Source organism: Mangifera indica, chromosome 12, assembly GCF_011075055.1.
Source record: "Mangifera indica cultivar Alphonso chromosome 12, CATAS_Mindica_2.1, whole genome shotgun sequence".
NCBI classification, from domain to species: Eukaryota; Viridiplantae; Streptophyta; class Magnoliopsida; order Sapindales; family Anacardiaceae; genus Mangifera; species Mangifera indica.
The window spans coordinates 6,413,978-6,430,533 of NC_058148.1; the positions used below are offsets into that span (position 1 = coordinate 6,413,978).

A 16,556-nucleotide genomic window follows, 5' to 3' on the forward strand; every position below is an offset into this window, starting at 1 on the left:
ACCACACTGCATTACTTTTCCGAATTTAGATGTTAATACTACATTCGAATTAAAATCTGGACTAATTCATCTTTTACCTATTTTTCGTGGTTCTGCAGGTGAAGATCCTCATAAACATTTAAAAGAATTTCATGTGGTGTGCACCGGAATGAAACCGAATGGAGTAATTGAAGAACAAATCAAGATGAGGGTTTTTCCGTTTTCTTTGAAAGATGATGCGCAAGATTGGTTGTATTATCTACCTGCTGGAAGTATCACTACTTGGCATGAGATGAAAAAATTATTTTTGCAGAAATTTTTTCCAGCATCAAGAGCAGCCAGCATAAGGAAAGAAATTTGTGGCATTAGGCAGCAGAGTGGAGAATCTTTATACGAATATTGGGAGCGCTTTAAAAAACTTTGTGCAAGCTGTCCACATCACCAAATTAGTGACCAGCTGCTTATTCAATATTTCTACGAAGGACTTTTATCGAATGAGAGAAATATGATTGATGCAGCAAGTGGTGGAGCATTGGCTGACAAAACACCTGAAGCAGCCCGAAACTTAATTGCAAATATGGCGTCGAATTCATAACAATTTGGAAATAGATTAGACCATTCGTCTCGGCACGTCAATGAGGTAAATATATCTTCTCTTGAAAGCCGACTTGATGATCTAACTACTCTTGTACGTCAAATGGCTATAGGAAAAACAGAGGTAGCGAAAGTTTGCGGAATCTGCTCGGTAGGAGGACATCCAACTGATATGTGCCCAACACTTCAGGAGAACTGCTCTGAACATGCTAATGCAGTGGGCAGATTTTTAGGACAGCAGCAGCGAAATCATAATTATAATCCCTATTCAAATACCTACAACTCTGGTTGGAGAGACCATCCTAATTTTCGTTATGGGAATGCAAATACGAGTCAGCCTTCAAATAATTTTCAGTCGTATCAGCAACCCTATGTTCCTAGACAACAGCAACCAACCCAAAATTCTGGTTCAGGTACATCTCTTGAGGAGATTGTTAAAACTATGGCTACTAACATTGTGAAATTTCAGCAGGAAACAAGAACCAGTATTCAAAATTTGGAGAATCAAATGAGTCAGATGGCTACTGCAATCAGTAGGCTGGAAGCACAAAATTCAAGTAAACTACCGTCACAAACTGTGGTGAACCCAAAGGAGAATGCTAGCGCCATAGTGCTGAGAAGTGGAAAAGAGTTGGAGATGCCAATTAAAGAACCACCTGTACCACCTGTACCACCTGTACCAACACAAAAAGCGGAAAACAGAGAGGAAACGTTAGTAGAAAAGAATCATTCCGAAAAGGTAGCGACAGGTAAATATCCACCTTTCAACGAATACAAACCTGTTCCTCATTTTCCTGAAGCTTTAAAACTGAAGTGTGAAAGCAATGCGGATTTATATAAGACCTTTCGGAAGTGTGAAGTCAATATTCCACTGTTTGATGCAATAAAACAAGTGCCTCGCTATGCTAAATTTTTGAAAGAGCTGTGTACATTGAAAAGAAAGCAAAAACTCAAAAGGTATGAAAAAATAAAGGTAGGAGAAAATGTTTCAGCTATAATTCGAAAGAGTCTTCCTGAAAAATGTAAAGATCCAAGTATGTTTTGCATCCCTTGCACAATAGGAGGCACAAAAATTGAAAAAGCCATGTTAGATTTAGGAGCATCTATTAATGTAATGTCATATTCTATTTATTCTGCTCTTAATCTTGGACCGTTAGAAAAAACTGGCACAGTTATTCAGTTGGCCGATAAATCAAATGTATATCCCAAGGGGTTAATTGAAGATGTTCTTGTTCAGGTTAATGATAAATTAATTTTTCCAGCTGATTTTTATGTTCTTGACATGGAAAATAATGACCAATCTGCACCTATGTTACTAGGAAGACCCTTTCTGAAAACAGCTAAAATGAAAATTGATGTTCACAAAGGCACATTGACCATGGAGTTTGATGGTGAAGTTGTCCAATTTAATATTTATGATGCTATGAAATATTCTGATGTGGATTTTCCTGTGTATTCAGTTGATTTAATTGATTCTCTAGCGCAGGATGTACTTGATGGTGATGATGAATTAAAGATGGCTAACCATAAAAATATTTTGAAAGAAAGAGATGAATTTAAATTAATTTCAGATGTGCAGAATGCAGGGACAAAGATGAATGGGTTCAGAGAGCTGAAAAATACAGGTAATTTATTTTATATTGAGCTGCCAGTGCCTAATGAAAAATTGTTACCTTCTATTTTGCAGGCACCAGAGCTGGAGCTGAAATCTCTTCCAAATCACCTCACAAATGTGTACCTTGGAGATGAGGAAACCTTACCAGTGATCATTTCCAGCAAGTTAAATGAGCAGCAAGAAGAGAAACTGGTGCAAATTCCGAAGAAGCTAGAGATTCAGAGCTTAGCGACATCAAAAGTATTTCAAGTTAATGGCCATAGACTCAAACTGTTTTACAAAGGAGTGTCAGCTGAAAACATCAGAGAAATGGAGCTGAAAGATCCCGGATAAATAGATTAAGGCATTACGTCGAGCCAATGACTGTAAACAAAGGCGCTACTTGGGAGGCAACCCAAGCTTTCAATCTTATTTTGATTAATGCTGCAATTTTAATTTTCTAGACATTTGCTTTTAATTTTGGTTTATGTTTTCCAATTTTAGTTTTAAATTTCAGTTTATGATTTTTAGATATTTAATTAGCAATTATTTTATGATTTTCGCTTAGGTTTATTTTAATTTATTTTCATGTTACTGTTCAATCGTCTTCTTCCTCCTGCAGGTTCCAGTGAGCTGTCTGTAAATGTTCATAGGGGAGAAATCTGCATTTTGGTATTCTGGAACTGGGTCATGTGCTTCTGTCAAAAGTCTAGCTTCTGCTTTGCTATTTTCTTAAATTCAAGGGGGCCATATGATTTAGTGTAATTATAAGGCTGGGTTTATATGCTTCCAAAGACCATATTTGCCAAACCTATGCCTCACAATTTCTCTCCAACTAAAATAAAAACCTAGCAGCCCCTTTTCCTCATTCTGCAACGCCATGGTCAGAACCCGTTCACAAGCATCAAAGAGCAGTAAAAACCCACCTATCGGAGGCCTCCTACACCAGAGCTGTTATCAAAATCTGAAGAATCCTCCATCAATTGCAACTCTCCAAAAATTCGAACTACTGTTCCTTTTCCCCAAATCCAGTGAAGTCTTCTTTCCCTTTTCTTTTAAATTTTAATTCTCATTATATTCTGTTTTGTTTAAACATTGAGGACAATGTTTGGTTTAAGTGTGGGGGAGGGTTTATTTGTGTTTTATTTTTCTGTTGTGTACTATTCTGTCCTTCAGTTTTATTTTATTTATTTATTTTTTTCTGCTCTGTTTTGTTTACTTGTTCTGTTCTTCTCTGCTCTAGTCTTCTCTGTTCTGCTTTTATTCTATTTTGTTTCTCTGTCAGTTTTTTTTGTTCTGTCTTCCTTGTGTTAGGCGTATTCTGTTATGCCTAAAATTTTTGCTTTGTTTTGTCTATGTTGCTGCTCCTTGTTGGATAAAGTTTGATTTTTATGGTAGCTAGTGTATCCCTCCCTGCTTTTAATCAGCTAAACAGTCCATTAATCTCACTTTGAATGAATTAAATTGTATGCATGCCTTGGAATTTAGCTGATTCAATAGGAGAGCATTGTACACTGATTTGTTAGATTAATTAGGGGTATGCATTTAAACAAATTTTGATAATTGAGTGCTTGAGTTTGTTTGAAGTTAAGGTGAATTTAATTAACCCGTGAGTTTTGAGCCGAAAAAGATTGAAACATTCGTATCAATCTATGTTTTCTTTGATGAGTGATATTCTTTCATGTGAATATATCTCTATAACTTGCTTTGAACCGTTTCGAGACCACATTGAAATAAATATGCATGAAAATGATAAAGGCATTCTCGTTTAAACCCTTTAGCTTAAAAAGCCAACCTATTTTAAATTTCCCTAGTTAACCCCTTGAGCCTTACAAAGCTCTTGATTCTTTGTGCTAAAACCATATTACAAACCCAAGCCTTCAAGCAAATATCCTCACCCAACCATGAAAATTAGCAGGGCATTTAAACTAAAATTTGTTGCTTGGTGAATTTGTTGTCTTGAGAAATTTAAATGTGGGGGAAAAGGGAACTTAATTGTATAAGAAGAGATGATGAAAAGAAGTTGGCATGAAGAGTGCTATTGAGATTGCCTTATATTGTTATCTTTGCTACCCAATTCTCTTAGTTATTTTTAAAAATAAAATAAAATAAAATAAAAAAAAATGTTGTAACATTTGAAAAAAAAAAAAACAGAAAAGAAAGAAAAAAAAAAGAAAAGAAGTTGAAAAAGAGAGAAGAGAAAGGCAATGGCAAGTAGCAAAGAAATGTGGTGAATGTGGTGGCTTTAGCTTGACATTTTTGTTCCCCTTATGTGTTTAAATGTTTTGTTAATATTCATGGTTTTAACCTTTTGTATCCATTAATCCTCACCTTTACCCAAAACCACATTACAGCCTAAAATAAAGTCCTTTTGATTTATGCATGTATATAATCTAAGTGATGGAGATTCGGTGCATGAGCAAGCTTATGGTAGAATGTTTGCATTGGAAGAATTTGAGCGAAACACCGAACCATTAAACACATGAGTGATATGAGTGAAAACTGTGAGGATGATTCACCAAAGCTTTATACATGCTTTAGAATGCGATTATCTTGATTTGTCTTTGTGCATATTTCCTTGTAAAGATTGATAATGATGTGTGTTGATGCTTGAATCTTGATTGGTTTGAATTTTAAGGTATGCACACTTTTTGGTATCGTGAGAAAAGAGATTGATGGAACCTTTTTGAGTTTGTTTTGTTTTGTTTTTGTTTTACTCGAGGACGAGCAAAAGATAAGTGTGGGGGAATTTGATAAGGCCATTAATTGTTACTATTTTGATTTATAATTTCCTTGTGTTGTGTGGAAATTTGATGCAATCTAATAGAATTACTTATCTTTTTGCTTTTAGGAAGCTTTAAGCAATTTTGGAATAAATAGGGCCAAAAAGAGGAAAAACTGGAGCAGATATATTAAACTGGAAATTTCGTAATGCAGACTAGGCATGGGCACGTGAAAGATGAGAGCAGAATCCGGAAAGCAGATCTGAACGCCCAGATCAGCTGCAAGAGTCCAGAAAATATTAAGATTTGCTTCCTAGGAAAAGGATAATACCAGCTGGAAAATAGGATTAATTGAGCTAAATAAGGAATGATATTTTTGGAAGAAGGATTTTTATTAAAAATACATATCTTTTCCTTTCTTTTTGGGAAGATATGTATCACTTTGCTTGATTGGATTAGGAGATTAGGATTCACTTTCAATTTCCAGATTTTTAGTAGGAAGATAATATATATACTCTTATTTTTATTTGAGAATGATCAACCATTGTAATTAGAGAATTAGAGAGAAAAGCATGGTCTACAGTGGCTGAATAATTTATCTTGGTTGAAGGGATCTGAAACCATGGAACTACAATGATTGTGAGATTTATTTTGTTCTTTAATGCATCTTTTTGATTATTTGAGTATTGATTATCTTTCTGAATTATTTGTTATTGATTGTGTTGGTTGATTTCTAAGGCGCGCGATTAGTTTATCAATTAATATAATCTATTGCTAGTTTAGGTGCTGAATCCGTAATTGTTCAATCCATCTAATCGAAGTGGCAACTAGGTTTATCATTTGTTGCGTCAGAAACTTTAAATCCTAAGAAAATAATCAACTAGATTAAATGCAACGTCGTACGTTTGTGTTGTCTTGCTTCGTTGGTCTTTCTGATTCATAATGCTATTGTTTAATTAAATTCGGGATCGTATCCGAATTATTAATCAATAAGGGTTAATTGGAATACATGTTTTTGGTTAACTAATCGTAAGGAATGACAGGTAAATTTAATACCACAACGAATATTCAATTAATTAATTTGATATTTTGTTTTGATGATCAATCGTAGTTCCAATGGTGGATGTGACCGAAGACCAAGGTTTGTTAAATCGATTTATTCCTTTTAGATTATTTTTCTGAATTTTTATTTATTGTTTTCCATTATAATTTGCATTCAGTTCAAAACCCCCATTTATTTCTTTGTTTCGATTATTTGTGGCGACATACTAATCAAGGCTCTTCGAGGGAACGATCCCTACTTTCCTTTACTACATTTTTGTTGCAGGAATTTAGGATTTAATTTGGGTGTCAACGACAGCACGTACCAACACCTACAATGGATATTATATATTAGAAACTTGTAGCTACAGTGCCAAAAAATTTCAGATGATTAAGTTTTAAGTGCAAAAACTCAACTACTACAAAATCATGAATATTACGATTCAATTAAACAAATACTGAAAACACAAAGGGCAGCTTCAAAATTTTTGGGTAAGAACCAAATCATGTTCCCTACTATTATCTAACAAAGCATACAATTTATTAAGAAATTTTCTCCCAAATCACATAGAATGACAAACCTTTCCTCAACTGAATCTTTGTTAAATTATGAGCATTTACTTTTAAATACCTAAATCTACTAGATCTCAAATTATTGATGTCTTTGAAGTAAACTAATGACTTACCAATGACAACAATGAGGAGTTGAGTGACGACAAGTTCACCGATGCTTCAGATGATAACTAAAACTAGGAAGACAATGATAGAGCTATGGTTTCTGGAAAGAAAGAACCATGATGATGATAGAGATTCAAGGTAGATGTTGTAGTAGTAGAGGAGAAACTAATGCAGGGGAGAAAGTCTAGTATTGCAACGACAAAGGAGAAACTAAAGCAGCAAAGAAAGTTTGGTGAGATGAGTTAATAACTAAGGGTTTTAATAGTTATTATAAATAATATATGTATATACACAGTTTAAGATTTGGTTCAGCTCGAAAATTGCCCGAATCACAACCAAAATCGTAAACCATTATTCAAAAATTTTTTAACCCAAATTGAACCGTTTTATAATCTAAACTAAACTAAACCATAATTTTTGAATGATTTGATCCGATTTTACAGTTTGAATCAAATTATACATACTCCTACTCACAACCACATAATAGTTGTGTCTAATAAGTAGACAAAAAGTCTGAATTTTCGAACTTAATATGTTTTTTGTTTTTTTTTTTACATTAATTTTCCTTAATTTTGTTTATACTCCTTTTTTCTTAATTTCAAATTAGAAATTTAGATTTTCTTCTTGAAATTCAAATTTATCCCCTAGTGTAATCACTTTTTCCATTGTTTTTGTAATACATACATACATACATACATACATACATACATACATACATACATACATACATACATACATACATACATACATACATACATACATACATATATATATATATATATATATATATATATATATATATATATATATATATATATATATATATATATATATATATATATATATATGTATGTATATATTTGAATGTATTGAAAATTTATCATGTTATCTGTTAATATCATTAAAGTTAAAATATTTAAAAGTCGAGCACTAAAAGTTTAATGAAAGTAATTCAAAAGTGAAACAGGATTAATTTGGTTTTTATTAGATCATTAATTTTAATGTAGAAATTTGTTTTAATGGTCTTTTTTTTTTGTTTCCTTAATTAAATCGAATATTTATCAAAAGAAGGTATAAAAAATTGTTTAGATCAAAATCCTTACATCTCTAAAAAACATATAAATATACAACTTTGAAAACAAAATTCTTGTTGTGCATTGCTAAAAGAAGCCCATACTTAATTCCTAAAAGCAATGATGTTTTTGATTAAACTAGTAGAAATTTCAGTTTAAAAAGGAAGAAGAAAAACAATGTTGTTTGGACAACTGCTATTTTGCCTTTCTTTCGTTCAAATACGATGTCATTTGTTTGATTACTAAATAAAATTGTGAATGGTCTTTATACAAAACACATAGATAAAATGTTGAGAGATGAATGAAATTTTAAATTTTTAATGGCTAAAATCATGTCTCTCTCTCTCTTTTCCCTTCAAATAATTCTCTCTCTTTTTCTTCTGTTTGCTTAACTAATTTTTTATTCTTTGCACTTTGGCAAATGTATGCAACATTGGTATCAGAGATAAGAAGTAGCAATGGCTAATGACACACGAGCACAAGAGTTACGATGAGAGCTCACATAAATAGTTATTGAACTCGTATCAGAATCTCAGAGGTGATTATACATATTGATTGATTCAAGAAGTACACACAACTTCTTGAGTGAGCAAACTACTCACAAGTTAGGTTACTCAGTGAAGAAAGTGGATGGAGTAAGGGTGATAGTAGCCAATGGTTATGATCTCCAATATACAACATTGTGTGAAGATCCAAAGTCAGATTTTCTATATAGACACTTATAGCCTATCTCTAGATAGGTATGATCTCATACTAGGAGCTCAATGGCTAGCCAACTTGGGATATATTATGTGGAATTTTAGAAACCTAACTATGAGGTTTTGGTTGGAAGGACAATAGTTCCATTTGTAGGGAGATAAAGAGACAAGAATGATCCTGATTGGAGATAATCAATTGTGTAAATTATTGATGAAACAATAACTTGCTTCCATACATTGTTGTGGGCTACTGATAAAGACATGGAAAGTCAATTGTATGATCTGCATGTGGTGCATGATGAGGTAGTGCTTGAGTGGAGTGAATTGGATCAATTGTTGGAGAAGTATGAGAGAGTTTTTGCGAAACCAATATTGTTGTTAGTCAGAAAGAAAATCAAACTGGACACAAATATTTTGAGAAAACAACTCTAATCTCTTCTTTATTAAATGAGTGGCAGAGCACACTAAAAATTCACTAACAAGCCTTTATATAGACTTGTGACATTGGAAAATAGCAACAAATAAAATATTAACTTATCTCAATTATTTTCTCTTAAAGACAAGGACAACTCATAAGACTAGGACTAAAATGAGCAACAAACTTGCTAAATAAGTCTAAAAAAGACACATAATAAGCTAAGTTGTTGAATTAGTCAACATTCCCCCCCTTAATTCAAGCAAGGGAAACTACTCCAACCATACTTCGCAACTTCTTGATTTTGCTTTCAGTTAAAGCTTTTGTTAACATGTCAGTAGGTTGGTCTTCAGTTTTGCAATGATGTAAATTAATCTCTCCTTTGGTAACTAGTTCTCTGATGAAATGAAATCGGGTCTCAATGTGTTTGCTTTTTCCTTGGTGAACTAGATTTTTTGTGGTATCAATGGTGGATCTATTGTCACAAAAAATTGTTGTTGGTTGAGCTTGCTTATGCTTCAAATCTTGCAATATTCTTCTTATCCAGACTGCATGACAAGTTGTGGCTGTAACAGCTATATATTTAGCCTCTGTGCTACATAAGGCAATGACTTGTTGCTTCTTTGACATCCACGAAACTGCTTTAGTCCCCAGACAAAAAATATATCCTATTGTACTTTTCCTATCATTTAAACAACCAGCCCAATCACTATCCGTGAAAGCCAAAGTTCATTGCTTGTACTCTGCTCATACTTGATCCCATAGCTGATTGTTCCCTGGACATACCTCATAATTCTTTTGGCTGTTCCAAGGTGATGTTTGCTTGGACTATGCATAAATCGAGAGATGAGACTTACGGCAAACATAAGATCTGGTCGTGTGTTTGTGAGATACATCAAACCGCCCACCATGCTTTGAAAATACTTTTCATCTGTTTTTTTAACTCCATCATCTAAAGTCAATTTTTCATTCACATTAAGTGGAGTATTGGTAGCTTTGCAATTTGACATTCCAAATTTCTTCAAAAGATCCACAACATACTTTTTTTGATAAAGAGATATTCCACCTGCATCTTTCACAACTTCTAAACCCAAGAAATAATGAAGTGGTCCTAAATCAAACATTTCAAAAGTCTTCATCATGGACTTTTTAAAGGCTTCTATTATCTCAAAGGAATTTCCAGTGTAAATTATATCGTCTACATATAAGCATACTATCAAAAAATCATCTCCACAACTCTTAATATGCAAAGTGGGTTCACTAACACTTTTCTAAAAATTATTTTTAGCAAAATAAGAATCGATTTTGCTATACCATGTCCGTGGCGCTTGTTTGAGCTCATAGAGTGCTTTGTGTAATTTATACACTTTATGTTCTACTCTTTTAACTTCAAACCCCTTGGGTTGTTCAACATATATGTCTTCAATTAAATCACCATTAAGGAAGACTAATTTAATATCTAATTGTAAGATAGGCCAATTATGATAAACAGCTATAGCTAAAATTAACCTCATTATATCTAAGCGTGCAACAGGAGCAAATGTTTCTGTAAAATTTGTACCTGGAACTTGAGAATAACCCTTCACAACCAGTCAAGCTTTATTCCTCTTTAAGGTACCATTTGGATTGAACTTTGACTTATAGATCCATTTCAAGCCAATTGCATTTTTCTTTTCTGGCAAGTCTACCAAAGTCCATGTCTGATTTTTTTTAAGGCCAAAGGACTATTTCCCACCCAAGGTATGCTGCACTCTTAAGTTTCCACCCTTTATCTTTGATAATACCAAACATCCACTCATGAACAGTTAAAATTAATGATGGTAAGAGTAAAATCGTCATTTTCTCTATAATATTAAAAATAAACTAAAATAGAATCTATTTTTTCCCCCCTAAACTTTAAAAACTAAAATTTTTCTTCAACCTAAGTTTTAAAATATGGCAGTTTAAGGTACCATCTGGATTGAACTTTGACTTATAGATCCATTTCAAGCCAATTGCATTTTTCTTTTCTGGCAAGTCTACCAAAGTCCATGTCTGATTTTTTTCAAGGCCAAAGGACTATTTCCCACCCAAGATATGCTGCAATCTTAAGTTTTCATCATTTATCTTTGATAATACCAAATACTCACCCATGAGCAGTTAAAATTAACAGTGGTAAGGGTAAAATCGTTATTTTCTCTATAATATTAAAAATAAACTAAAATAAAATCTATTTTTGCCCCCCTAAACTTTAAAAACTAAAATTTTTCTCCAGCCTAAGTTTTAAAAAATAGCAGTTTCACCCTAGGGTTTCGTTTTAAAATCTTCGACGATATCTCCGGCTCTATTGTCGATGACCTCTCCCTTCTGAAGCCTTTTCTCCTTTCAATAATCTCTTTTCTCCCATTTAGATGCCCGATCGGCTTTGAAGAAGTCGTGGAAGTCGAAGAACTTCGTCTTTTTCGTCTTTGTCTGGGAAGACGATCGTCTTCCTAGAAGAAGACCTCTGGGAAAACAACCGTCTTCTGAGACGAAGACGACAACTTCATCTTTGTTTGGGAAGACGAAGAACTTCGTCTTCCAAGGCTTCTTTAACGTCGATCGAACGTCCAAATGGGAGGAAAGAGATCATCAAAATGAGAGGATGCTTCGGGAGGGAGAGGTCGTTGACAATGGAGCTGGAGATGTCGTTACAGATTTCAAAACGAAACCCTAGGGTGAAACTGCTATTTTTTAAAACTTAGGTTAGGGAAAACTTTTAGTTTTTAAAGTTTAGAGGGGTAAAAAAAGATAAAATTTCAAGGGATTAGGGTTCCGTTAATTTTAACTACTCATGGGTGGGTATTTGGTATTATCAAAGATAAAAGGTGAAAACTTGAGATTGCAGCATACCTTGGGTGGGAAATAGTCCTTTGGCCTTTTTTCAATGGTTGTTATCTCCTCTTCCATTGTTTTCACCCATTCTTCACTAATGACTGCATCTTCAAAGCAAATGGGCTCTGCAGCAAAAGAGACAAATTTTGTGGAAGCATAAATGTCTGATAAGTTTTTTACCTTTTTTGGAGGAGAATCTATAGTAGATTATGTAGTAAAAGGAACATTAAAAAGAGTATTTGTAAACTCTGAATCAACATTTGAAATTTTTTTATAGGTCTATAGAGCATCATCTTCCCAAACCCAAGCTTCATCTTCATTGAAAATAACATCCCGACTAATAATTAATTTTTTGGTGATGGGATTAAAGAGCCTGTAGCCTTTTGTTTCTTCACTGTATCCGATCAAAATACACTTGACACTTTTCTCATCCAATTTCCTCCTTAATTCTATTGGAACAAAAGCATAGGCAATGGATCCAAAGATCTTCAAGTGTCTCACATTTGATCGTTTACCACACCAAGTTTCATAAGGAGTTTTTTCTTCAAATGCTCGTATTGGTGATCGATTGATTATATACACTGCTGTAACTACTGCCTCTGCCCAAAACTTGTTTGGAAGATTCTTGTCTCGTAACATACTCTTGGCTGCTTCAACGATGGTTTTATTTTTTCGCTCTGCTACACCATTTTGTTGCGGTGTGTAGCTAGCCATTAATTATCATTGTATACCAACATTTTTGCAAAATAATTGAAATTCCTAGGAAGTAAATTCACCCACACAGTCAGTCCTTAATTTTATGATTGAGTTTCCAGATTCCTTTTCTACGATTGCTTTGACTTGTTTGAAATAATTGAAAGCCTCTGATTTCTCGTTCAAAAAATACACCCAAGTCATTCTCGAAAAATCATCAGCAAAAATGAGAAAATACTTACTTCCACTCAAGGATAGAGTTTGCATAAGACCACAAATGTCTGCATGAATAAGCATTAACGGTCTGCTAGCTCTCCAAAACTTTCCTTCTTGAACTGCATCAATGAACTGCATCAATGGTAGGTTTGACACCATATTATTTTTATGCAGTATATTCAACCCACCAAAACTAAGATGTGCATATCTTTTATGCCACAACACTGCATCATCACATGAGACTTTAAAGGCATTAAAATCAAGATGTGAAAAATTGATGGGAAACATTTTATTTGTTGACATCTTCACGGAATACACCAGCTTATTGTTTTTTTTGTCAAAGATCAAACATTCTCCGTTGTCAAATGTGGCATAATAACCATTCTTCAATAATTGACCCAAACTCAAAAGATTATGAGCTAGACTAGGCACATACATAACATTGTGAATAAGTTTCCTGCTAGTTTTGCACTCTAAAGAAATCGTGCCTATACCACGCACCTTTACTTGACTATTGTTGCCCAAAGTGACTTTCGAATTCCACGAGTCATCAATCTTCACAAAATAATTTTTATTACCAGTCATGTGGTTACTACAACCACTATCTAAGAACCAAATTTCAGAAGACAAGCCAATTTTAGCAATCAAACAAGCAACAAACAAATTATTAACATAATCATCTTCTTCTTTATTCTCATTATGGAAATTTGCATGCTACTTCTCCTCACAGTTTCTTGCAATATGATCGTACTTATTGCAATTGTAACATTTAACAACATTTTTATCATTGTTTTTATACCAACAATTTTTTTCAGTGTGATTAGTTTTACCACAGTGAGAACATGCTTGATTTCTCCCTTGACCATTTGATTAACCTCGACCTCTTCCATGATATGATTGACCACACCCACGTCCACGCTTGCTACTATTTCTAACTATTCCTACACCATCTGAAGGTTTCTCTACATCCATCTTCATTTGAAAAGCTTGCTCGAGAGGCATCCTGGTTGATCTATTTAAACTAGATTCATGAGACTCAAGGGAGCCCATTAGTTCAACTAATGTATATTCTAACAAATCTTTGGATTCTTCAATAGCTGCCACAACATGATCAAATTTTGGGGGAAGACTCCTTAACACCTTCTCAGCAATCTTTTAATTTGGTAATTCTTCACTAAAGGATCGGATTTGATTCATAAGAGAATCTATTTTTATTAAAAACTCTTGAATTGACTCAATGGGTTGTATCCATAAAGTCTCAAATTCTCGTCGTAGTGACTACAGTCTTATTTTCACAATACTCAACACCTTATATTGTTCTTTGAGCAAGTCTCATGCCTCCTTTGAAGTATCTGCTCCCATGACCTTCGAAAATAGATTATCTGTTACACTTTGTTGAATGATGTGTAGAGCCTTAGCATCTTTTTTTTGCTTTTCCTTCAACTCATTTCGTTGGGTTGCTTACAATCTCAAAACAGGATCGGTTTCTGAAGGTTCTTCGAATCTATTCTCAACTAAGTCGTATAGATCTAGAGACTTAAAAAGAGTTCGTATCTTCGTAGCCTAAAATTGATAGTTGGTACCACTAAAAATGGGAATGTTCTGACTAGCATTATTATTGAATGCCATTAGACTTGTCAAATTCTAGTTGTTCTGTTCTGCAATTGGCGTTTCTTTCTTTCTTTTGTTTTTCTCTGCTTCTTTTGCACACTCTCTCTCTTTTGCCTTTTGAACCCCGCTCTGATACCACAATATTGTTAGTCAGAAAAAAAATCAAACTGGACACAAATATTTTGAGAAAACAACTCTAATCTCTTCTTTATTAAATGAGTGGCAGAGTACACTGAAAATTCACCAACAAGCCTTTATATAGACTTGTGACGTTGGAAAATAGTAACAAATAAAATATTAACTTATCTCAATTATTTTCTCCTAAAGACAAGGACAACTCATAAGACTATGACTAAAATGAGCAACAAACCTGCTGAATAAGTCTAAAAAAGACACGTAATAAGCTAAGTTGTTGAATTAGTCAACAAATACGACTGTCACTAGAGAGATTTTAGAACCATCAAGTCATCCTAAACAAAAGGAGCTCAACTAATCAACTTGAGGTCTTACCGATATGGAAAAGTGCAGAAGGATGTTATTGAAAAGCTAATGAAGGAGATGTTGAACTCTAGTATAGTTAGATACAGTGCTAACCCCTACTTTAACCTAGTTGTCTTTGTTAAAAAGAAGGATGACACTTGAAGAATGTGCATTGATTACAGAACTTTAAACCAAACAACCATTAAGGATGGATACCCAATTCCTTTGATTGAAGAAGTCTTTGATAAGTTGGGAAAGGTTGTTATCTTTTCCAAAATTGACCTTAGGTCAGGTTGATGGTAGATAAGGATGTATCCTTCCTTAATTGCCAAAACAACCTTCAAAACCCATGAAGGTCACTATGAATTTTTGGTAATGTCTTTTAGCCTTACCAATGCTCCTTCCACCTTCCAAAATATTATGAATTGTATCTTCAAGCCTCATTTAAGGAAGTTTGTTCTTGTTTTTTTTTTTTTAATTAACATTCTAGTCTATAGTTAAAGTAAGGAAGACCATTTGCTACATATAAAAACTATGCTACAGTTTCTGGATTTAAACCAGTTGTATGCCAAGAGAAGCAAATGCATCTTTGTAGCTTTTTTAGTGGAATATTTAGGGTATTTTATTAGTTCACCTAGAGTTAAAACTGATCTGAAAAAAGTTCAAGCAGTAAAAGATTGGTTTGTGTTGAAAAACCTGAAGCAATGGAGAGGATTTTTGGGCATATCAAGTTATTACAGAAGGTTCATCAAAGGTTATGGGTTAATTACTAAGTCTTTGACTGATCTTTTGAAGAAAAATGGCTTCATGTGGATAGATGCTGCTCAAGCTTTCTTTGATAAACTCAAATTCTGTCTCAATAGAGTGCCTGTTTTAGTTCTCCCAAATTCGTCCAAGGAATTTTTGATAGAAACAGATGCTTCTAGTGAAGGCATCACGTAGTACTCATCCAAAGAATTCATCTTATAGCCTACATCAGCAAGACTTTGTCTCCCAGGAATCAGCTTCTTTTAGCCTACGAGAAAGAGATGTTGGTTATCATTTTTGCCATATGAAAGTGGGAGCACCATATTAGAAACCAACACTTCATTATTAGGACAGATCACCAAAGTCTTATGTACCTTATTGAGAAGAAATTGACCACCACTTCACAACAAGCTTGGGTGGCCAAACTAATGCAATTTGACTATGAGATCAGGTATAAGAAGGACAAGGAAAATGTGGGTACCGATGCCTTGTCCAGGAGCTCTAGTGTGGAACTCAATTATCTGACCACTGTAATAATACTTGAGTTTATGGCCAAAATTAGAGTTGGGTGGCAAGAGGATCAATATTTTATAGACTGTTATTATAGCTAAAGAAAAAGACCCTGCGACATTTGGCAAATATGAGTGGCAGAATGGTTAATTAAGGAGGAAAAGGAAGCTAGTGATATACAATATTCCTTCTCTATAAGAGCAGCTATTGGTCTTGCTCCACGACTCAGCCATCGTGGACATTTAGGTGTCACCACCACTATTAAGAAGTTAGCAGTTGTGGTTTACCAGAAAGGAATGTGAAGGAGTGTTCAAAACTATATCAAAGGGTGTCCAACATGTTAGGAGTATAAGCCGAAGAACTTGGCTTCACCTAGATTGTTGCAGCCTTTACCAACTCTTCCAAGGGTCTTTACTGGCCTTACAATGGATTTCATAGAAGGATTGCCAAAGTCTCAAGGGAGAACAACCATCTTTGTAGTTGCCTCATTAGTAATGTCTTGATTACATGATTTGAGAAAGAAATGTGAATTGTTGGCTAGTTTCTACAACTAGTGTATTTTCCCAGTTGACATAGAGATTACGTGAACTTAAGTAATTTCTTGAGTTTGCACTTAAGTTGGTGTAAACAATATGCCAACTCAAGTCCAAA

General features: G+C 34.0%; 1 protein-coding gene and 1 non-coding gene across 2 annotated transcripts; both read right to left on the minus strand.

Annotated features, from left to right (window-relative positions):
* Nucleotides 1-319: 319 nt before the first annotated feature.
* LOC123193774 lies at nt 320-426 on the minus strand. Its single transcript, XR_006497136.1, has one exon. It is a non-coding gene; the product is annotated as a small nucleolar RNA R71 (small nucleolar RNA).
* Nucleotides 427-9,484: 9,058 nt separating this feature from the next.
* On the minus strand, nt 9,485-9,934 carry LOC123230377 (uncharacterized mitochondrial protein AtMg00810-like). The gene has a single exon (XM_044656566.1). The coding sequence runs from the start codon at nt 9,932-9,934 to the stop codon at nt 9,485-9,487; it is 450 nt and encodes a 149-aa protein (XP_044512501.1).
* Nucleotides 9,935-16,556: the final 6,622 nt, after the last annotated feature.

Bases quoted from the DNA above. Each gene is read 5' to 3' on its own strand.
- LOC123230377 (XM_044656566.1), bottom strand. From the start codon at position 9,934: ATGAAGACTTTTGAAATGTTTGATTTAGGACCACTTCATTATTTCTTG.